This window comes from Bubalus kerabau, chromosome 13 (assembly GCF_029407905.1).
Source record: "Bubalus kerabau isolate K-KA32 ecotype Philippines breed swamp buffalo chromosome 13, PCC_UOA_SB_1v2, whole genome shotgun sequence".
NCBI lineage: Eukaryota > Metazoa > Chordata > Mammalia > Artiodactyla > Bovidae > Bubalus > Bubalus kerabau.
This window is the reverse complement of record NC_073636.1, coordinates 52,443,682-52,467,222: the sequence shown is the minus strand read 5'-3', so window position 1 is coordinate 52,467,222 and position 23,541 is coordinate 52,443,682. Positions and strand designations below refer to the sequence as shown.

Here is a 23,541-nt window from a genome sequence, read left to right as displayed (position 1 = left end):
AATCACTAAAGATGGAAAGGACTCTGATGACATGAGACCAGCTGAACTTGAAGCTGGTACTACCCTGGACTCCTCATAGAGCAAGAAAGCCATTCCATCATGAACTGGCAGTAGGGTCATAGTGAGATTTTCTTTGGGCTGTTCCCTAGATTATATGACAGAAATGAATACATCAGCATTCCTCTGTGCTCCTCACAGTGATTTTTTAGCAGCTCCACCTTCTGCTCCAAACCACTTTCCACACGTCTGTCCCACCATGACGCCCTGATTCTGGGACTCTGGCTTGGTCAAGCATGCCCCTAGGGTTCAGTTCAGTAGCCACTTTCATCCCTGCTGTGGAGCCCTGGTGGGAAAGGCCCCCTTCTCCATCCTCGGACATCTGAGTCCTCCTGGTCTTCAGAAGATCATCCAGCCCTGGAGCTGTTCACCATTTACTGTCTGCCTCTCCTCCCTGACAGTTCTCTGCGGATAATCCCCACACCCTGGTGGTTTTGGGGAAGTGCAAGCACAGGAGCTCCATCAAGGTTCAAGCCCTGTAGGATGGGGCATGGGGGAAAGAGGTGGGTGTGTTGAGAGGCTCTGGATAAGCAGGTTGTGAGGAGGGTGATAACCATACTGTGGCCAAGACCCCTCCCCCAATTCTCTTCGTCCCTTGCAGGCAGTTTTGCCTTTGGTTTGTACATGACTGATTGATCATGTCAAGCCTCCAAACCCAAGACCGCCTTCCCAACCTTAATTTGAGGGAGGCTGTGGTACTCCGCCCCTTGAGTCAGCGCCCAGATCCTCCCAATGGGACACTTCTTTGTCCAGAGGCCTCTGCGTTGAAGGTGGTATAGGAAGGAAGCAGGGTCTCTGTGGACATTGGTGGTGACCCCTCCTAGTTAGCCTTTTTCCCCCCAAAATGATGGAAGCCCCTTATCCCAGCCTGGGTAGATAGATACAGGATGTGAGCGAGCCTCCAGGCCACAGTGCACCACCTGCAGCGGGAAGCACGCTGTCATCGTGCCTTTCCCTAAGAGCTCCGGGGGCTCTGCCAACCTCTTGCTTGGACCATGTGGTTCCAAGGCCCGCCTGACCGAGGGTGTGCCAGGAGGGGTGCTCAGATGTAACATGGCAAGGGCAGTGAGTCTGCCCCCTGGGCCAACTACTGGACTCTTCGTGCCTTGCTCATTGCCCATTATTAAAGCGGGAATGTGTGGCCTCCTTGTGGGGCTATGGCCAGAATTAAACTGAGCTACCAGCCTGTGAGTTAGATAAGGCTGTGGTCCTAGTGTGATTAGATTGACTAGTTTTCTGTGAGTTTGGTTTCAGTGTGTCTGCCCTCTGATGCCCTCTTGCAACACCTACCGTCTTACTTGGGTTTCTCTTACCTTGGGCGTGAGGTATCTCTTCATGGCTGCTCCAGCAAAGCACAGCCATTGCTTCTTACCTTGGATGAGGGGGCAACCCAAGACTGGCGGGTCATGGTGGAGAGATCTGACAGAATGTGGTCCACTGGAGAAGGGAATGGCAAACCACTTCAGTATTCTTGCCTTGAGAACCCCATGAACAGTATGAAAAGGCAGAACGATAGGATACTGAAAGTGAAACTCCCCAGTTCAGTAGGTGCCCAATATGCTACTGGAGATCAGTGGAGAAATAACTCCAAAAAGAATGAAGGGATGGAGCCAAAGCAAAAAGAATACCCAGCTGGGGATGACTGGTGATAGAAGCAAGGTCCGATGCTGTAAAGAGCAATATTGCATAGGAACCTGGAATGTCAGGTCCATGAATCAAGGCAAATTGGAAGTGGTCAAACAAGAGATGGCAAGAGTGAATGTTGACATTCTAGGAATCAGCGAACTGAAATGGACTGGAAAGGGTGAATTTAACTCAGATGATCATTATATCTACTACTGCGGGCAGGAATCCCTCAGAAGAAATGGAGTGGCCATCATGGTCAACAAGAGAGTCCGAAATGCAGTACTTGGATACAATCTCAAAAACGACAGAATGATCTCTGTTCGTTTCCAAGGCAAACCATTCAATATCACAGTAATCCAAGTCTATGCCCCAATCAGTAACGCTGAAGAAGCTGAAGTTGAATGGTTCTATGAAGACCTACAAGACCTTTTAGAACTAACACCCAAAAAAGATGTCCTTTTCATTATAGGGGACTGGAATGCAAAAGTAGGAAGTCAAGAAACACCTGGAGTAACAGGCAAATTGGGCCTTGGAATACAGAATGAAGCAGGGCAAAGACTAATACAGTTTTGCCAAGAAAATACACTGGTCATAACACACACCCTCTTCCAACAACACAAGAGAAGACTCTATACATGGACATCACCAGATGGTCAACACCAAAATCAGATTGATTATATTCTTTGCAGCCAAAGATGGAGAAGCTCTATACAGTCAGCAAAAACAAGACCAGGAGCTGACTGTGGCTCAGACCATGAACTCCTTATTGCTAAATTCATACTTAAATTGAAGAAAGTAGGGAAAACCACTAGACCATTCAGGTATGACCTAAATCAAATCCCTTATGATTATACAGTGGAAGTGAGAAATAGATTTAAGGGCCTAGATCTGATAGATAGAGTGCCTGATGAACTATGGAATGAGGTTTGTGACACTGTACAGGAGACAGGGATCAAGACCATTTCCATGGAAAAGAAATGCAAAAAAGCAAAATGGCTGTCTGGGGAGGCCTTACAAATAGCTGTGAAAAGAAGAGAAGTGAAAAGCAAAGGGGAAAAGGAAAGATATGAACATCTGAATGCAGAGTTCCAAAGAATAGCAAGAAGAGATAAGAAAGCCTTCTTCAGCGATCAATGCAAAGAAATAGAGGAAAACAACAGAATGGGAAAGACTAGGGATCTCTTGAAGAAAATTAGAGATACCAAGGGAAATTTCATGCAAAGATGGGCTCGATAAAGGACAGAAATGGTATGGACCTAACAGAAGCAGAAGATATTAAGAAGAGATGGCAAGAATACACAGAACTGTACAAAAAAGATCTTCATGACCCAGATAATCACGATGGTGTGATCACTCACCTAGAGCCAGACATCCTGGAATGTGAAGTCAAGTGGGCCTTAGAAAGCATCACTACGAACAAAGCTAGTGGAGGTGATGGAATTCCAGTTGAGCTATTTCAGATCCTGAAAGATGATGCTGTGAAAGTGCTGCACTCAATATGCCAGCAAATCTGGAAAACTCAGCAGTGGCCATGGGACTGGAAAAGGTGTTTTCATTCCAATCCCAAAAAGGCAATGCCAAAGAATGCTCAAACTACCGCACAATTGCACTCATCTTACACACTAGTAAAGTAATGCTCAAAATTCTCCAAATCGGGCTTCAGCAATACATGAACCATGAACTTCCTGATGTTCAAGCTGGTTTTAGAAAAGGCAGAGGAACCAGAGATCAAATTGCCAACATCCGCTGGATCATGGAAAAACCAAGAGAGTTCCAGAAAAACATCTATTTCTGCTTTATTGACTATGCCAAAGCCTTTGACTGTGTGGATCACAATGAACTGTGGAAAATTCTGAAAGAGATGGGAATACCAGACCACCTGACACGCCTCTTGAGAAATTTGTATGCAGGTCAGGAAGCAACAGTTAGACCTGGACATGGAACAACAGACTGGATCCAAATAGGAAAGGGAGTTCATCAAGGCTGCATATTGTCACCCTGTTTATTTAACTTATATGCAGAGTACATCATGAGAAACGCTGGACTGGAAGAAGCACAAGCTGGAATCAAGATTGCCGGGAGAAATATCAATCACCTCAGATATGCAGATGACACCACCCTTAATGGCAGAAAGTGAAGAGGAACCAAAAAGCCTCTTGATGAAAGTGAAAGTGGAGAGTGAAAAAGTTGGCTTAAAGCTCAACATTCAGAAAACCAAGATCATGGCATCTGGTCCCATCACTTCATGGCAAATAGATGGGGAAACAGTGGAAACAGTGTCAGACTTTATTTTTCCTGGGCTCCAAAATCACTACAGATGGTGACTGAAGCCATGAAATTAAAAGACACTTACTCCTTGGAAGGAAGGTTATGACCAACCTAGATAGCATATTGAAAAGCAGAGACATTACTTTGCCAACAAAGGTTCGTCTAGTCAAGGCTATGGTTTTTCCTGTGGTCATGTATGGATGTGAGAGTTGGACTGTGAAGAAAGCTGAGCACTGAAGAATTGATGCTTTTGAACTGTGGCGTTGGAAAAGACTCTTGAGAGTCCCTTGGACTGCAAGGAGATCCAACCAGCCCATTCTGAAGGAGATCAGCCCTGGGATTTCTTTGGAGGGAATGATGCTAAAGCTGAAACTCCAGTACTTTGGCCACCTCATGCGAAGAGTTGACTCATTGGAAAAGACTCTGATGCTGGGAGGGATTGGGGGCAGGAGGAGAAGGGGACGACAGAGGATGAGATGGCTGGATGGCATCACTGACTCAATGGACGTGAGTCTGAGTGAACTCTGGGAGTTGGTGATGGACAGGGAGGCCTGGCGTGCTGCGATTCAAGGGGTGGCAAAGAGTCGGACACGACTGAGCGACTGATCTAATCTGACCAGCCTGTGAAGCAATGGTTCTTAATGCAGCCTGGTGCAGGCCAGGTGCCCTGACGGTCAAGCCCGAAGGCAGCAGATGTAGTTTCTTAGGGTGAGGTGGGAGAACTTATTTCTGGGGCCCCAGGACCCCTGTACCCACAAGCTGGCTTCTTGAGCTCCTCCTTGGGATCTGGAACTCTCAGATAGTACCCACTCCAGGCCAAAGTGGCCTCTTATGAACTGTATTCATGGCAGCAGTGGCTCAGATCTCTGGGGAGGGGAGTCAAGTCCCCAGGACCCCTCCTGCAACAGCCCCAACAAAGAGGCGTTCCCAGGGAAGCTGCAGGGAGGTCCCAATCCCAGGCCACCTCTTCAATCCCCAGGAACACTTTGGGACTATAGCAACAGGCAACTACTGGAGGCCCTGCTTGTTCAGTGACAGTTTATTGGTCCTTAGCATTACATCTCAGTTAACAAGGTAAATTCACATACACAACTGCAAGTAAAAACATGAAAATAATATAAAAATAAATTGAAAGCTACTCTTATATATTTACTGAAGTAGTGTAATAAATACTATAATAAGCAAAAAGCTTCAATCACACAATTGTTTCACTGAAGTTACAGTAGTGTTTGTAAATAGTTTTAAAATTTAAGTTACAAATATTAAAGCACTGAAAAACTAGTATAAAAGTCAATTTTGGCACATAAGTGAGCTCTTCTGTCATTAGTATTTGACAACCTGGGACGATGAGGAAGCCATTTCTCACCTACTTTTTGAGGTACAACTATCCATCTAGGTCAGCAACATGGCTGGAATACTTAATAGCTTATAGTCTTTAACTTTTCCCTTTTGAGAAGCCTGAAGAGCAAACCCAGAGCTTATTACTGTGCAAAAGTTTTCAAAATCCTAATAGAATTTAGGAGGGTACTTTTTGTGACCCACAGCGCCTAGTGTCTAGGCCTCAGGTCAGAGCCCCCAGGGCTCTGTGGGGCCAATGCCACTCCTTGCCAATGGCCCCTTCCTAGGGTGATCCCTTTTCTCCAATATCTGCCTCCTCTTTCCAATCAAAAAAAAGAAAAATCCCTCATCAAAATGTAAAATAACCTATAACTTCAGCGACTTCAACATTATCACACTCACTCGGGGTGATATAAAACTGAAGCTGCTAATAGGAAAGTTGGCAATAAGCATTAAGCTCCTGGAGAACTTTGCCTGTCCCTGGGAACCGATGTCTCTGCTGGATCCCTAGTATCCACTTCTAAGGTCAAAATTTCAAACATAGTGTCAAGACCCTTCCTCTAGAGACAGCCTAAGACACCACACCTTCACCTGGAGTGCCCAGAGGCATCAAGTGGATATTAAACTTCACATTAAAAACCCAGAGGCCCCAAAGGTTCCAGAAGGAGCAGTGTGGGGAGGAAGCAGCCTTCCAGTTTCAGTTCTCCAGGAGCTCACACAGTGCACCACAGTGTGCCTATTCACCAGGGCACAGCCAGTGTGCCCCAAGGAATGCCCTTTCGCCAGTGTGCCCTTCATACTCCCAAGTAGGCTGAGGAGTGTCTATGGAAGCCTCAGCCAGTTTTGCCTTTTTGGCTTTGAAACTTAACGTTTTGACTTTTTTCAATCACAGTTTCATATTCAAGTTGAGGTAATCACAGTTTCCCCTCTAACAGGAGAGGAATTGGGACAGTGGGGCAAGTTGGTGAGAGAGCATTTCTATGGACAATGGTCAGAAACCAAGACCACCAGGAGGTATAGCCCCACACAGTGTTTAAGACCCACTTTTATGGGTGGGCTTCCGACCCCTCTTTAAAAACTCTTTTGTGTAGCAGCCAGGAAATGGCTCAAGCTCCAAGAAAGAGAGCATTCATTTAAATGTTCACAGCAATCTACCTGAGGCAGATGGCCTGTTGTTCCCCCACCCCTAACCTCCCCACCCCGCTCCCCCCACCAGGCTGCTCAAGTTTGAGTTTTTAAAAAGAGCTCGGTAGAGCTAAAGGAAGCTACAGTAACTCATTGCTTATCTCATCAATTGCACTTAAGATCTTGGTTATTGATTCTGAAGCAGAGGAAGGCCTACTGTGGACCCCAGCCTCTGGCCAGCTAGAAGTGAAGGGCTCCTAGACTGGGGCTCCACATGTGGGCCTTTGTCACCAGCAGCTTTGGAGCTGGGATTGGAGCACATGGGTCTTTTCAGAAGCCTTTCTTCATGCAAGAGTTCTTATTAAATGGTATTTGGAGTATTGTTCATTTGGCTTCAAATGCAAATTTTTTCTAACATTAAGTACATTTTACTAACAAGCCCTTAACAACTGCTTTACTACTTGCATGCAGGCCTCTGTGTGACAGATCACATGTGCTCCATCGTTTTTCTCTCTCCTCTGTGCCAGGGCCCTTTCTAAAAAACCCCTCTACATTACTAAAAACGTTGCTGGTTTTGCCTATGTGCTCCTTTCTAAGGCATGCAAAAAAAAAAAGTGAAATTCAGAAATCATTTACAATCTAGGCAGCTGAGGCGCTGAAGTCCTAACAAACATCACATAAGTGACCTCTCTCTTCCCTGTACTAATTCTGGAGGTCAGGCATGGGATACACTTGAAATTCCCCTCTGCTTTTTAGTTCAGCTGGAAAAAAGCTACTAGAAGGAATTCTAACTTCGATATTGGAAGGCTCTGAAATTCCTGGTTCTCAGGAGCCAAACTAGTCCAAGGCCAGCAATGATGCCTGGGGACATGAGTTGCCTAAAGGTTGGGCTGAAAACCAGGCTTTCCCTGGCAAGACTGAGGGGAGGTATGGGTGCCAAAGACTGAATGCCCTTCAAGTGAAGATGTCCCATAAGCGATCAGAACTCTGGGCCTAAGACTATGCAGTTGAAGGACACTGCCCTTATCAGTGAGCCAAGACACTGCCAGCAAGGCCTGAGCAGCAGTTTTTCTCATCCCAGAATATTAGGCAAACCAGACTGATGACATGAGCAGAGCTCAAAACCAATCCCAAGGCAGGCTGCTTGTGTCAATTCAAAAGCCACACTTTTGGAAAGCAACAAGTCTTTCTCCTCAGTTTAGTCCATAAGGGAAATCCCCTCATTTTAGAAGAAACTACTGATCTCAGTCCAAGCTGCTGGCTCTGATGGTTGGGATTGGCCAGGGCTTGTGCTGCGTCCTCCAGGACTGGGCACAGGGTCAACAGGGACCGAACCTTCAACGGAAGGGGCCGAACCAGGGAGGCAGGCATTCCACTGGGGGGAAAGGCTCTCCTGGGGCAGTGTCTGAAGCCTGAGGCCTGTGGTGGCCCAGGCCCCGCAGCCATGATCACAGTTTGGGCAGCCAGGATTCTTTGTGTATCAACAGCTACTCTGTGCAATCCAAATGCTTCTCCCCACCCTCACACAGTGCTGCAACAGCCCAAAGAAAATACTGTTATCAGAGACCCAGAGGTCCTGGACTGCCAGCTGCAAACGAAGGGAAGCGTCTGTCTGCTCATCCTCCATGAGGACCCCCCACCCTCACCCCGCTGCCAAGTATCAGTGGTGCAGGTGATGCTCTTCAGCGCTGTATAGAGAATAAAGACAACATGCACTCAAGCAGCACACAAAGGCCAAGGAGAACAAAGACAGCCCTCTAGGGAGAGGCCTTTGGAAGAGCTGAAGTTAAGACATCCCATTTTTCAATGTCCATCTCCAAGGTCTTCTTCCTCTAGGGCTTCTGCTCAAAGAGGTCGTGATACTCCTGCTGCTCCAGCTCACGGTTATACTTCTCAATTTCCCGGTTGGCTTCTTCCACGTAGTCATTCATGAACTGGTCCATTACTGGCACCTCATTAAGGAAGAAAGCTCTGAGCGTGGGGGCCAAGGGAGCTGCCCAGGCCAGAGGAATCTGTACAGGCTGAGTGAGTGCTCAGCCTGTACAGAAGGTACCTGACTGGCTTTTTTATATACTGGCAGCACCACAACTACAAAGAATGTGACAGTGTGACAGAGACTGACACAGGGCCCTTCCTAGCTCCTAGGAATGAGCCCTTCCACTTTCACTAGACACAGCAGCACCCCATCCACCTTTTTCACAAATTAACTACTGTAATCAGATCCAGTCTCCAGCTTGTAAATTATGACTCCCTGATGACCACAGGATGTTACCACAGCTGCATTTAAACTACTACCCACAGAGTAACCTCAGCTATCACTGAATGAAGGAGAAATGTAATTTTAATGACTGTAAAAGGACAAAATGAAAAGTCAGTCTCTGTGGCTTGCTGTGTATTCCCGAACCCACCCTGCACCAAAGGCCGGGCTGTGATGGCTCTAGCAGACACCCTCTTTACAGCTGGGCTTTCACACCCCGCAGCCTCTCTGCATCAGAGTCCAAGGATACGTGGGTGAAAGTCAGTCTTGTCACCAAAGAAGTTGACAAACTGGGTGCCATTATAAAAGTAGCCTGCAGGTAGGGGGTCCAGGTGGCGTTTCACCTGTAGGAAAGAGTCTTGTTAGAATTAAGCTGACCATTTCCTATAATTCACTCATTCATTAAAAACAAAAACAGGGACTTCCCTGGCGGTGTAGTGGTTAAGACTCTGCACTGCCACTGGGGGTATGGTTTGATCCCTGGTTGAGGAATGAAGATCCCACATGCCACAGGGCAACTAAGCCCATACATTACAACGAGAAGCTTGTGCACCTCAACAAAAAGCCCATGAGACCCAGTGCAGCCAAAAAAAGATATGCCAGGGAATTAACACCATCACACCATCCCCAAGCAGCCATCAAACAATGAATGAAGGCTCTCCCACCTCTCAGGGAGGAACTCTGGAATTCCTAATGGGATTAAGCCCCAGATGCCCACAGTGGTACTGGTTTAACAATACACCCTTCTCTTCTCTCTCTTCCTTTCCCACTTTCCTGTTGGTAGCTTACAGAATCACTTCCCAAATAAACTACCTTCACTCAAATCCTTGTTTAAGGTCTACATCTGGGGAAACAACACTGCCTGCCTTCTGAAGTGCCCTCGGTCTCCTCACCAGGAACATGCAGAGTTGCCCAGGCGTTGGAATTAAGAGATCTTTCTCAAGTCCACAGCAGGGGCTCCTGGAGGTCCAGAGTCCTGCCCGCCTGCCCATCACTGGGACTGGTGACACAGCTCATGCAGACACCTGGACTCTCTGGTCCTTTTGGCCTTTGCCCCCAAGTCCATCAGGAAAAGGCTTCAGTGCGGATGCAGACTGGGGCAGAGCCTGGGAGTCAGCCTGGAGTCTGAGTGGGTTCCTCAAGGACCCTTTTGCTCTGGCCTCAGGATTCCATGACCTGCCCATGAGCAACTTCAGGATCTAGACAGTTTTTACCTGGGCACTTGCTGGTTTATATCTAGGACAGAGGAAAGGTAGGGGGGAAGGACTTCTGCAGCTGCTTGAAGAGGATGATAAAACAGAGCTCCATGTCATCTGTTCCTCCCACAGGCACTGGGTTTTCCTCAATCTCATGACCACATCAACACCAGGGGTCACCTGTCCTTCTCGCTGAGGCTGCAAGGCCAGCTGAGCTGAGGTTTCTCTTTACCCAGCTTCCCTCTGCAGACTGAGAGAAGCACGACCTCCAGCATGTCCCAGTAACAGCCACCTCACTCAGGAATCCTAAAGGACAGAGCTGTGCAAGAACCGCCTTGGGACACTGAGGGGACTTAGGCCTCTGAGATAGAGTACTCACATGAATGTTCCTGATCTCCTGCTGGGTCAGCATCCCCCTGGTCTTCAGGGCTTTCCTCTGAGGCTTCTGTGCAGAGAAGTAAAGGCGGGGTTAGGTCCCAACAGAACTGATGGAGTACATGGAAGGGTGAGGGTCAGAGCTCTGGGGCTGGTTACGTGACTTAGATGCCAGCAGAGGGGGAAGCACAAGCGCTGTCATGGCCTGGATGTAATACCCTGCCTGTCAGCCCCGGAGAGCACCACTTTCCCTCTACAGAGTCCTACATGCCAGGGGGGAACAAGTGGCAGAATCAGACTGATGCTTTTGTAAATAGGTATGTTTCTGCCTCATTGAAGGTTCTCAATCCTAAATCATCCCACCAGTGACAGACATGTAGACAAAAGGACTGGAGATCTTATAGTCCAATACCATGTAAGAGTTTTTCCCAGTGACTAGACAACAATAACAGCCACTGAGTCTGAGAAAGACACAGTCTGCAGGCAGCCTTCCCGCCTTAGTATAAAAGACAGGTCCCAACCTGGCATGTGCAGGAGACCTGGGCTGCAGCCAACTCTATTTCCAGAGTTCTAGGATAAGCTAAACCTCAGACCATATGCAGAGGCTTAGCACCTGAAGCTTGCAGCATATTAGATGATTTTAACTCCAGTTCGGATTTTTTCCTTTGTAGTACCGAACTAATGATGCTTGTTCATATCTACAGGCAAGCCTCCTCTTCCCCATACCTCTCCCTGGGGCCTCTGCTGTCTATGCTTGGAGTCTTGGTTTGCAAAGGGCTCTAAGCATATCTTTTTGTATCTCCATTCTAGAGAGAGAACCAAAGTACAGGAGATGCTGGGCTCAGAACACAGGAGAGGCTATGAACTAGGTTCAGCTAAGAAGACATTTTGAGTTTAGTACACTAAGCTCATCCAGGGTCCATACAAAACAACTAGGTTTCACCCAGGTCCTGGTTAAGCCACCTAATAAATAACTCCAGTCTGCCATGGGAAGTAGAAATGGGAAATGGCTTTGAGAACCCGGGCTCACAGGATAGTCAATGAAACAATTCTGCCTAGAGTTTGCCTCAGGGGCTCCCTCCCACTTTCAGAGTCTCTGAAAATGCTGGTTGAGCCTGTGACAGGTGAACCAGTGGTGAGAAAGCAGGGAGAGGGTTGGGAGCGGGAGTGGCTTCTGCCTCAGAGCCAGTAGCAACCCCTAAGTGTCTGGTAATATTGGTACCAGATCTGTTTGGGCTTCGAAATCACCTGCTTAGCCGACTGCCGCAGCCAGTCCTTGACACTTTCTTCCTTCAGAGAGCAGCCTATGAACACGAGGTAGCATTCCTGCTGCCCGCTGCTGCTTTGAGGTGAGGTTCTGGAGTCAGGGGGTGGTGTGGGTCCCTCCAAAACTGGCACGATACTCAAGGAGTTGGCCAGAGTGTTGTGGCAGACCTCCATCATCCTCTCAGAGTCTGCAAGGAGAACACTTTAGTCCCTGAGACCCTGCCCCTAAAGGTTAAGGTTACAGTAAGACGGTGGTAGTGCAGCTGGGTTGGGGACAGATTCCCAAGACATCTGGAGGGAAAACTGATGTGACTGGCAGCAAATTAGAAAGGATGAAGAAAGGGAGGAACTATGTAAGTTTCTAGCTCAGTTGATTGGGTGATCAAGTGGACACCATTAACCCAGAAGGGGATTACAAGAGGAAGAAAAAGTTTGCAGGAGGGAGGAGAAGAGTCTGACTCTGCATCTGTGGCATTTCAAAGACTGTGGGACCCTGAATGGGAGAAACCTTCATAGTCATTAGAAGAAGGGGATGGCTTAGGTCACTCCTGTGGAAGAGATAGTTGAGGAGAAGCAAGGAAAGCCGCCTTGGTAGAGGTAAAGAGGGTGGGTTTCAGCCAAGGCCTGAGAGGCCAAGGCAAGAGGGCATGCTCAACAGTACAAGTGCTAGAGGAGGGTCACATGGTGAAAGGAAAGAGGTGACTGGGTTTATAGGCCGAGGAGCTGGGGGCTAAGATTTACTGGAGACACGAGAAAAGGGTAATGGTCCCCAAAAAGGCATGATAAGAACTCTAAAACAAAGAGAGGTTTACACCTTGAACAAGAAAGGGGTCAACAGTTGGTCTAAATAAGGAAGAAAAGGAGACGATGATAGGGCAGAGGGAAGATGAAGGCATGAAGACCACTGAGGCAGGTTGGGGGCTGTCTGTTGAAGCCTGAGTGAATAGGGCTTGAGTAAGGGGCTTACAGAGAGGGGCCGAAGTTTCTAATTCAATAACATAAACTAAGCCAAAGGTTAAGGACCATGAGAGATTCTTTTATACAGACTCTGTCACCTAATTTTCCTATCTGAACTCAGATGATTCCATGCTTACAACTCTCAGTGGTTCCTGCTGCAGACATTCCTGGTTGCCTGCGCAGCATCCTCTTCCCCCAATATGAATTTCCCATGGTCAATGTCAACTTGATCTTGGCCAATGACACAAGTCTGCTGAGGAACTGATAGAGCCACCCACAGGAATAGCCAGCCTCTTCCATCAGCTGGGTGTTCTGTCTGGATGTGACACCTAGCCTCTAGCACTACCTGGCAACCATGAGGGGTGGAAACCCGAGGAAAAGCTGACACTAAGAATGGAAGCACACAAAAGCCATATATTACCTGGATCTTCAGTGGTCTTGCTACACTGCCAGACCTCTTGACTTCTTGCTGTGTAGCTAACACCTGCTAGTTGAGTTGGAGTTTTCTGTTGTAACTACCAAAGACGCTATAACCAGACACACTCCTTTACATCCTCCCCTAGGCCCCAGCCACAGTAAACTCTTTTTGGTTCCTGAAATATGCCCTTTTTGCCTCAGATCCACAGCAAATGCTCCTTTTCTCTGGAGCAGTCTCACCTTTTCCAATGTTGAGTTGACTAGCTCCTTGTTTTGACAACTTCCCTGAACCCCAGTCCAGGACTGACTGACTTCAGGTTGCAAGGGCTCCAGTGGTCAAAGGCTGTTAAACAGGTCTGCTGAAGGGGAGGAGAAGCAAAGTGGAGGGCTTGAAGACTCTACCAGAAACAGATCCAGAGCCAGAGAGCTCAGCATTGGGGTAGCTCCTGGTGACAGGGCTATGAGGAAGCCATGGATGGCTCAAGAGGGATGCGGTGTTAAAGTCTCTAGAACAAGGAAGTCAAGGAGCTGTGAGGAGAGGCCCTGAGCAGGTGCATGCAGGGGCAGGAAAACAGATCTTCCACTGCAGAGCAGAAGGGCCTGAAGAAAGACTGGTATCCTGAATGAAAGGGAAGACTGAAGGAGCCTGATGGTGTAAGACCCAGAGGGGAGGTTTTTTTTTTTTTTTTTGAGAGAGTCTAAGAGGCATCTTGATGGATCATTGCCTTGTCATGGCGATTGTGCTTGCATAACTCAGTGAAGCCTATAGCACATTGAATACCTATAGCACATTGAAGAATTAACACCAAAAAAAGATGTCCTTTTCATCACAAGGGACTGGAATGCAAAAGTAGGAAGTCAAGAGATACCTGGAATAACAGGGAAGTATGGCCTTGGAGTAAAAAATGAAGTAGGAAAAAGGCTAATAGAGTTTTGTCAAGAGAACAAGCTGGTCATAGCAAACTCCCTTTTCCAATAACCCCAGAGACGACTCTACACATGGACATAACCAGGCAGTCAACACTGAAATCAGACTGATATATTCTTTGCAGCCAAAGATGAAGAAGCTCTATAGAGTCAGCAAAAACAAGACCTGGAGCTGACTGTGGCTCAGATCATCAGCTCCTTATTGCAAAATTCAGGCTACAGTGAAGAAAGTAGGGAGAAACCACTAGGCAATTTAGATATGACCTAAACCAAATCCCTTATGACTATACAGTGGAAGTGACAAATAGATTTAAGGGATTAGAACTGGTAGACAGAATGCCTGAAGAACTATGGATGCAGATTTGTTACAATGTACAGAAGGCAGTGACCAAAACCACTCCAAAGAAAAAGAAATGCAAGAAGGCAGAGTGGTTGTCTGAGGAGGCTTTACAAATAACTGAGAAAAAAAGAGAAGTGAAAGGCAAGAGAGAAAGGGAAAGGTATACCCAACTGATCGCAGAGTTTCAGAGATTACCAGGGGAGATAAGAAGGCCTTCTTAAATGAACAATGCAAAGAAACAGACGAAAACAACAGAATGGGAAAAATTAGAGATCTCTTCAAGAAAACTGGAGATATCAAGGGAACACTTCACGCAAGAATGGTCATGACAAAGGAAAGAAATGGTAAGGACCTGGAAAAAGCAGAAGAGATTAAGAAAAGGTGCCAAGAATACACAGAAGAACTATATAAAAAAATGACCTGGATAGCCATGATGGTGTGGTCACTCACCTAGAGTTGGATATCGTGAAGTATGAAGTCAAATGGGCTGTAGGAAGCATTACTACAAACAAAGCTAGAAAAGGAGACAGAATTCCAGCTGAGCTATTTAAAATTCTAAAAGATGATGCTTTTAAAGTACTGTAATCAATGTGTCAGCAAATCTGGAAAACTTAGCTGTGGCCACAGGACTGGAAAAGGTCAGTTTTAATTCCAATATCAAAAAAGGGCAATGCCAAAGAATGTTCAAACTACCATACAACTGCTCTCATTTCACATGCTAGCAAGGTTATGCTCAAAATCTTTCAAGCTAGGCTTCAGCAGTATGTGAACCGAGAACATTCAGATGTACAAGCTGAGTTTTGAAGAGACAGGAACCAGAGCTCAAATTGCCAACATTTGTTGGCTCATGGAAAAGTAAGGGAGTTCTAGTAAAACGGACTTCTGCTTCACTGACTATGCTAAAGCCTCTGTGTGGTTCACAACAAACTGGAAAATTCTTACAGAGATGAAGTACAGACCACCTTACCTGTATCCTGAGAAACCTGTATGTGGGTCAAGAAGCAACAGGTACCTCCAATTAAAATAAATAAATTAAAATAAAAAAAAAAAAGAAGCAACAGGTAGAACCAGACATGAGACAATGGACTGGTTCACAATTGGGAAAGGAGTATGTCAAGGCTGTATATTGTCATCCTGCTTATTTATTTATTTACTTTGCAGAGTAAATCATGCAAAATGCCAGGCTGGATGAATCATAAGCTGGAAAGATTGCTAGGAGAAATATCAACAAGCTCAGATATGCAGATTATACCACTCTAATAGCAGAAAGTGAAGAGGAACTAAAGAGGCTCTTGATGAAGATGAAAGAACAGAGTGAAAAAGCTGGCTTGAAACTCAACATTAAAAAAACTAAGACCATAGCATCCAGTCCCATCACTTCATGGCAAATAGAAGGGGAAAAAATGGAAGGAGTGATAGACTCTTTGAGAGTACCATAGACAGCAAGGAGATCAAACCAGTTAATCCTTAAGGAAATCAACCCTGAATATACACTGGAAGGACTGATGCTGAAGCAGAAGCTCCAATACTTTGGCCACCTAATGTAAAGAGCTGACTCACTGGAAAAGACTCCGATGCTGGGAAAGATTGAAGGCAAAAGGAGAAGGAGTGGCAGAGGAAGAGATGGTTAGATAGTGTCATTAATTGAATGGACATGAATTTGAGCAAACTCCAGGAGATAATGGAGGACAGAGGAGCATAGCAGGCTATATAGTTCATGAAATCCAAAAGAGTCAGACACAATTCAGCAACAGAACAACAAGAGACATCAGTGGTCTGCTAAGCATCAGCGGAGGCTATGAAATCACATTATGAGATGTGATCATTCCACAGTGCAGAGCTCCCAAATCCAAACCCCCAGTTACCTGAGAACTTCACTTTGCCCAGGATGTGGTAGATGTTTCCAGAGAATGGACTTGGCTTGATGGAGGACTGAATTGCTGGTGGAGGAATAGGACAGGGCTGTTATTTATCTGGGGGCAGAGACCAAGGCCAGGGCAGCACATCCGGGAGGGTTAGGCACTAGGAAAGGCGCCTCCTCTAGGGTTCACAGGTACTCACACCAGTTCCTCCCTCAGTGGCTCTGCCACTGTTCTCAGGGGATGGGATGCCTGGGTCCTTAAATTCCTCTGCCTCCTTTCAGACCCAAATGGTGAGAAGAGACAGCACACTGAATATCAAAATGGTGCCAGGAAGTGGGGACAACTCTGGGGCACTCTTTTACCAGTGCTGGGACATGTTCCAGTCAAGGCTTACCTTTACACTTGGCCACAAAGCGAGTCTTCTCCAAGGGACGACCAAACCATACACAGATCTGAACCATCAATGGAAAGACTGATCCAGCATCAAATTTACCTTCATACCTTAAAAGGTTTAAAAAATTATAAATATAAGTAATTGGGGCTTTGAGTGTTATTATATACTACATTCGATAGAACAATGTATTATCATATTTGAATTCTCCCTTACTCATATGCCATTTTGTGTACAAAACACCTATTTGAAAGCATTTGTCTTTTTCATTGTGAGATTGGAAAGCATGTTTGCCCCTTCAGAGAAGGAAGAGTGGACTAGCAATTTCTTTGGACTAGCAATTTCTTCAAGTCAAAGACCTCTTCTACTTTTGAAGCTTTGAAGTATCCCAGCTGGGATTAGGGGTCCCTCCTCATACCCTTTGGCTTTTACTCAGGATCCCCTCCCACTTTCTTCTGGGCTCCCACTATGCCAATTCCAGTTGAGCTATTTCAAATCCTAAAGGATGATGCTATGAAAGTGTTGTACTCAATATGCCAGCAAATATGAAAAATTCAGCAGTGGCCACAGGACTAGAAAAGGTCAGTTTTCATCCCAATTCCAAAGAAGGGCAATGCCAAAGAATGCTCAAACTACCGCACAATTGCACTCACTTCACATGCTAGTAAAGTAATGCTCAAAATTCTCCAAGCGAGGCTTCAACAGTACATGAACTGAGAACTTCCAGATATTCAAGCTGGATTTAGAAAAGGCAGAGGAACCAGAAATCAAATAGCCAATATCCACTGGATCACAGAAAAAGCAAGAGAATTCCAGAAACACATCTACTTCTGCTTCATTGATTATGCTAAAGCTTTTGACTGTGTGAATTACAAAAAACTGTGGAAAATTCTTAGAGATGGGACTATCAGACCACCTTACCTGCCTCCTGCAAAACCTGTATGTAGATCAAGAAGCAACAGTTACAGCCAGACATGGAACAACGGACTAGTTCAAAATTGGGAAAGAGTACATCAAGGTTGAATATTGTCACCCTGCTTATTTAACTTATATGCAGAGGACATCATGAGAGATGCACGCTGGATGAAGCACAAGCTGGAATCAAGATTGCCAGGAGAAAAATCAATAACCTCAGATATGCAGACAACACCACCCTTATGGCAGAAAGCAAGGAGGGACGAAAGAGCCTCTTGATGAAGGTGAAAGAGTAGGGTGAAAAAGCTGGCTTTAAACTCAACATTCAAAAAACTAAGATCATGGCATCCAGTCTCATCACTTCAAGGCAAATAGATGGGTTAACAATGGAAACAGTGAGAGACCTTATTTTCTTGGGCTCCAAAATCACTGTATATGGTGACTGCAGCCACAAAATTAAAAGACGCTTGCTCCTTGGAAGAAAAGCTATGATAAACCTGGACTGCGTATTAAAAAGCAGAGACATTACTTTGTCAACAAAGGTCCATCTAGTCAAAGCTATGGTTTTTCCAATAGTCATGTATGCATATGAGAGCTGGACCATAAAGAACACTGAGCATTGAAGAATTAATGCTTTTGAGCTGTGGTGTTGCAGAAGACTCTTGAGAGATCCTTGGACAGAAAGATCAACAGTCAATCCTAAAGGAAATAAATCCTGAATATTCATTATAAGGATCGATGTTGAAGCTGAAGTTTCAGTACTTCGGCCACCTGATGCGAAGAGCCAACTCATTGGAAAAGACCCTGATGCTGGGAAAGATTGAAGGCAGCACAGGAAGGGGATGACAGGATGAGATGGTTGGATGGCATCACTGACTCAATGGACAGGAGTTTGATCTAGCTCCAGGAGATAGTGAAGGACAGGGAAGCCTGGCATGCTGTAGTCCATGGGGTTGCAAAGAGTTGGACATGACTGAATGACTGAACAATGACAACAACAACTGTTCTTTAAAATCTAAACAAGCCTCCCAAATACTATATTAACCTTTTGTCACATCTGATGCAAACACTTTCCTCTAGTCTACTGTATTTTCTGATTAGTCTTGTTTCAAAATTGCACTGCAGTTTTGAATTTTATACTGTTGAAAGTAGCTCACTTTTTGCTATTTCTTTAAAGCAAGGTGATGGTATAACAGTTTTTGAAGACTGCTATCTGGAGACCATGGGCTTCTCAGGCTTCTATGTTCAGAGTTGCATCCTTAGGAGAATTTGGAGGGGCCAAGGGAAGAGTACAAGGTTTCCTTCCAGACTAGGAACAAGCTGTTCTACCAGGGGAGGTAGGTGTGGGGTCAATGACAACAGAGGGCTGTGAGAGAGGAATGGCTGAGACTCTGCACATCACAAAGCTGAGTACATCCTACAGCTAATAAAGCCTGTTCACTCTGAGGTGATGGCCCTCATCCAAGGAGAGAGGGGAGTTATGTACAGGGATGCACAGGAGTCTGATGATGGTGATCCTGATAAAAGAATAATTTATCTGAATGCTTGGAGAAGAGCATGGCAGCCCACTCCAGTGTTCTTGCCTGGAGAATTCCATGGACAGAGAAACCTGGTGGGTTACAGTGCACCAGGGGTTGCAAAGACTCGGACACGACTGACTAACGCGCGCGCGCACACACACACACACACACACACACAAAAGCGCGTGCACTTCCCGAGGCACCAAGTAGAGATGGCAGACGTCTCAGGACTAGGCCCAGAGGCCTAGTTTTGGCAGCACAAAGGTCAGCAGCTGCAGCCACTGTAGAGAAGTTTCACCCCAGAAGCTCTCTCTTTTTTTTTTTTTTAGCTAAGATATTACTGTCTTGTTTTGGCATAAGGAATAATCCACTTACCCACTATTTAATTATGATGTGACTCAAACCAGAGGTTCCTTTTAAGAATAAGCATGAAAATTTTCAATTTTACATATCGACCTGTGTTTTAAAATAAAATAGTACTGACTGTACTATTTTAAAAAACAGTACTCATGGCTGAGGGGTAAGGATAATAAAGAGGTGGCTGAGAGAAGTGAGTAAGGATTATAGAGATGATTCAGACCAATATGAGGGATCAATTTTGGCTTGCCCTGAACCTTCAACACAGCAAAACTAGTTATCCTTTCCATACAGGGACAAGTACAACATGGCAGATAAGAGTACAGGCTCTGCTGTACAGCAGAAATGAACATAACTTTGTAAATCTACTATACTTAAAAAAAAAAAAAGAGCACAGGCTCTGAAGCCACACAACCTGAATCTGAAACCCAACTCTTTGATCTACTAGCTGTGTGACTTTGGACAGGACATTTAACTCCTGGCTGCCTCAGTTACCTTATCTCTAAAATGAAGAAACTAATGTAATCTACTTTGGGGCCTGGTTTGAGGATTAATGAGATAACACAGGCTGAACTCTTCAGAGTGGCACTGTGAACAGAACTTTCTGTGATGAAGGAAATGTACTGTCCCACAGTAGCTGCTAGTTATAGTTAAGCACGTGAAAAGGATCTTGTGTGACTAAATTCTAAATTTTACCTAATTTTTATTAATATATATTTAATTTTATTAAGTAGTCAAATGTGGCTAGTAGCTGCTTTACTGGAGAGCAAAGTCTTAGAACAATGTGTAGCACAGAGTAAGTGCTCAAGTGATGCTGGAAATATGACGACAGTACACGTCACACTCTCTTTTCTCCTCTGCTCCCCTGAATCGGGAGGACAGGTTTAGGCTGGGAGGCCACCTGCAGAGAAGAGAACATCCTCTGGGCCACAACAGCAGGCAACCTGTCTGTCAGATGGGAACCCCAGAGGACTGACTATTCTCCCGAGTGACTCTTTCACTCAGAAGGGTTGTAACTCCTTGGTTCCATGCCAGCTACCTCACTCTTACTAGAAGCTAGAGGAAAACAAAGGACGTTGCTGTGCTTAGTGCTCACAAGATGACTCCTTAAGTCAGCAAGGGTCTCAATCTGAGACCGAGATGTGGATCACTGGGATTCTAACAAGGCCAGTAGCTACTGCGACTTCAGGCCATTGCAGCTGCGATCATCACCCTCCCAGAGCACACCTGGTATTTTCACTTTTTCTTTTACTTTCCTGTAAATAAACAAATCATTGAGTTTACACAAAGAAATCTTAGCTATTTTTCAATGATAATACTTGCCAGCCAGGGTACATTAAATATCGAGATCGTAGCATCTGAGGACTTGAAAAACTGTTTTCTGAGAGAATCAGTTCAATGTCTTCATTCCTTTAAAAACATACAGAAAACCCAGGTTAGTCAGAACTATCAAACTTAACCTGCACATTTTCCTTCCCTTCCACACCCCTGTATACACATACAAGTACATACATATACACTTTTTTCTGTTATTTCACCCTTATATACTTTAATATGCATCTCTAGAAACAAGCACATTCTCACTAATTCTCACCTAAGGAATTTAATATGGAGGACCAGCAGCCTTGGTATCTCCTGGGAGCTTGCTGGAAATGCAGGATCTCTAGACTACTCCAGATCTACTAAATCAGGACCCTCATTTTAATAAGATCCCCAAGAGGTTCATATGCATGTTAAAGTTGGGAACTATTGATCTAATAATATACATCCATTTTCAAATTTCTCCCTTTAGTGGGGACAGGGCAGTCAGGGTCCAATCAAGAATTGCTCATTGAATTTATAATTTTAATTTTCCTTCAATCTGGAAAAAGTACCTCCAACTTTTTGTTTCTCAAGGAATTGACAATTTTGAAGAGCACACGGTCAGCTGTCTTGTGTCTCACAACCTGGATTTGTCTGGCTGATCCTCGTGATTAGATTCAGTTAAACACTTACGGCAAGAGTAATGGCTGAGTGATGTGTTCCTCCCACAGTGTCATGTAAAGGAAGCACATGACTCACTTGGTCCCGTTAGTGGTCTTGCTAAGTTTAATATTTTGGTCAATGTCATGTCTTCTAGATTAGACCTCTTTAATGAGAAGGTAGTTTTCCCTCTTTGGAAGCAGTAAATAAGTCTATGGAGTGACAAATACTTTCAGTCAAGTGAATATCCTTTTCCTCAACAATCTGTCATCCACTACTTTTAGCATCCACTGATAATTCTTGCCTAAATCAAGTTATTATATGAAAGGTTACAAAATGGTGTCTTTCCAGTTCTATAAATCCTTATTTGTTAGCTAACATTCTTCTATAGAGGAGAGCTTTACTGTTCTGTCCCCCTCCCTTTTTAGTTTTTTTAATATCACCATAGACTCATTTTATTCCATGTGCTATAATCCATTAGTATCACGGTTCTCTCATACCACAACTCAAGTTGTCCTAAACTTAAGTGGGAGCTTCTTAAGCTAGCTTCCGTATCCTTTTGAAATATCTCCACTAATTTTTGAATACTTCCCTGCCTTTCTGGCATAAAATGCACTAGGCTCACATTGTACTTTCACTGCCTAAACTGCAATCAACCAATTCTCCAAGGAGACCAGATACCTTTAGTGGGGACTGGTACTTAGAAATTAAGATCTAGAGGTAAAGGTAATGGCACCCCACTCCAGTACTCTTGCCTGGAAAATCCCATGGACAGAGGAGCCTGGTGGGCTGCAGTCCATGGGGTTGCTAAGAGTTGGGCATGACTGAGCAACTTCGCTTTCACTTTTCACTTTCATGCATTGGAGAAGGAAATGGCAACCCACTCCAGTGTTCTTGCCTGGAGAATCCCAGGGACAGAGGAGCCTGGTGGACTGCCGTCTATGGGGTTGCACAGAGTCGGACATGACTGAAGCGACTTAGCAGCGGCAGCAGCAGCAGTAGAGGTAGAGGTATTAATTGCTACTGTGGTATTATTTTTGGTCCCTTTTAAGGGAAAGAGGGAATATACATTTTTTTGAACTAATGAATTTATATTGAGTCCCCCTATTCAACTCCAATATCTGCAGGGTTTTTCCTTACCTTTCCATTTCATATTTATAATCTCCCTTCCCTAATGTTCAGTGATGTTGTTTGGAATTTGGGTTCCAACAGAGGATTATGTTCAAAAGTTACTTGAATTATTTTGTGTGTGTATGGGTGTTATTACTTTGATATACAGATAGATTCACTTTTTGTATTTTTTCCTCCTTGTTGACCTAACTTTTGAATATGTAAAATATCTGCAATGCTCAAAGGTCAAAACTATATAAAAAGTATACAACTTTTAGTATCGTTACATAAAAAGTCACTAATTTTCTATTTTTAGGTTGTAACTAGAACCTAACTCTACAAATTAAAAGATATAATTTCCCTATGTTTTTATGCTACTTCTCTCATATCTTAACATAAAGAACACTAAGAGAGTCTTGACTTGAATCCTTTAATGAATGAGAATGTGAATGCATCAAAAACAAAACATCTCAAAACAGTACAGGATACTGACATGTGGGAATCCTCTTGGTGATTTCTATACAACATCAAAAGCACTTCTTCAAGACCTGGCTTCTGTAAATGCTCAGGTCTTAGATACAATGGAAAGACCCAATGGGTCACAGACAGAATGCTGTATCTGAGAAAGTGGTTGGTCCTACAGAGGGAAGTGACTGTTAAGTTTACCTGGTGACAATCCCATTTTCTGCAAGAATGAAGGATGCAGAAGGATTGGCAGCTCGGATGAGGCTCTGCAGCTGAACAAGGAGAGGGTGCCTCTGCTCCATAGTGTGACTGGTGAATACCACATTGCTAACCAGGCCTGGGGGATAAAATCAAAAACGGTTCAGCCTTCAGAGTTCTGACTGGGGCTGAGGATTTGCACAAATGTGAGCCCCTGGCTCCCTCGCCTGATCATCCCTTTTAGCAGCCCCTCATGTAGACACCCCTGCCCCTCAATACTGATACAACAGCCATCATTCCGTTCTTTCTGCAGCCTCTGGAAGTGAATGGCCTCAGCTCTGCAGCTGCCCCTCTTCCTAACCTCCTCTGTCTTCTTAGTTTCACTTTGATACCTGGAGCTTTTTCATCAAATGGCCCTTTCCATATCCCATGAACTTCCTTAGAACTGCTGCCAATGACTTTCACCAGTTCAGAACACAGACATTTACCAACACAAACCGTATGTCAGGTGCTAATCATTCTTAAAGAGTGCACAGTCAAGAAGGCTCACCCATGGACTTACAATTACAAGGTAAGTTCTAACAAAGATATTTACAGAGTGACACAGTAAGG

At 44.9% G+C, this 23,541-nt stretch overlaps 1 protein-coding gene across 1 annotated transcript in view; it reads right to left on the bottom strand.

The window, feature by feature from the left end:
• Nucleotides 1–7,783: 7,783 nt before the first annotated feature.
• The window catches only part of DNAAF9 (dynein axonemal assembly factor 9), a 220,709-nt gene continuing 204,951 nt past the window's right edge, over nt 7,784–23,541 (bottom strand). The window contains exons 33-40 of the mRNA XM_055544328.1: nt 22,933–23,068; nt 20,518–20,604; nt 16,406–16,512; nt 16,015–16,089; nt 11,491–11,696; nt 10,247–10,312; nt 8,922–9,015; nt 7,784–8,359 (exon numbers count right to left, since the gene is read on the bottom strand). Of these exons, the coding sequence (XP_055400303.1) occupies nt 8,247–8,359; nt 8,922–9,015; nt 10,247–10,312; nt 11,491–11,696; nt 16,015–16,089; nt 16,406–16,512; nt 20,518–20,604; nt 22,933–23,068 (884 nt within the window). The 3' untranslated portion in view covers nt 7,784–8,246. The remainder of the gene's footprint in view (nt 8,360–8,921; nt 9,016–10,246; nt 10,313–11,490; nt 11,697–16,014; nt 16,090–16,405; nt 16,513–20,517; nt 20,605–22,932; nt 23,069–23,541) is intronic.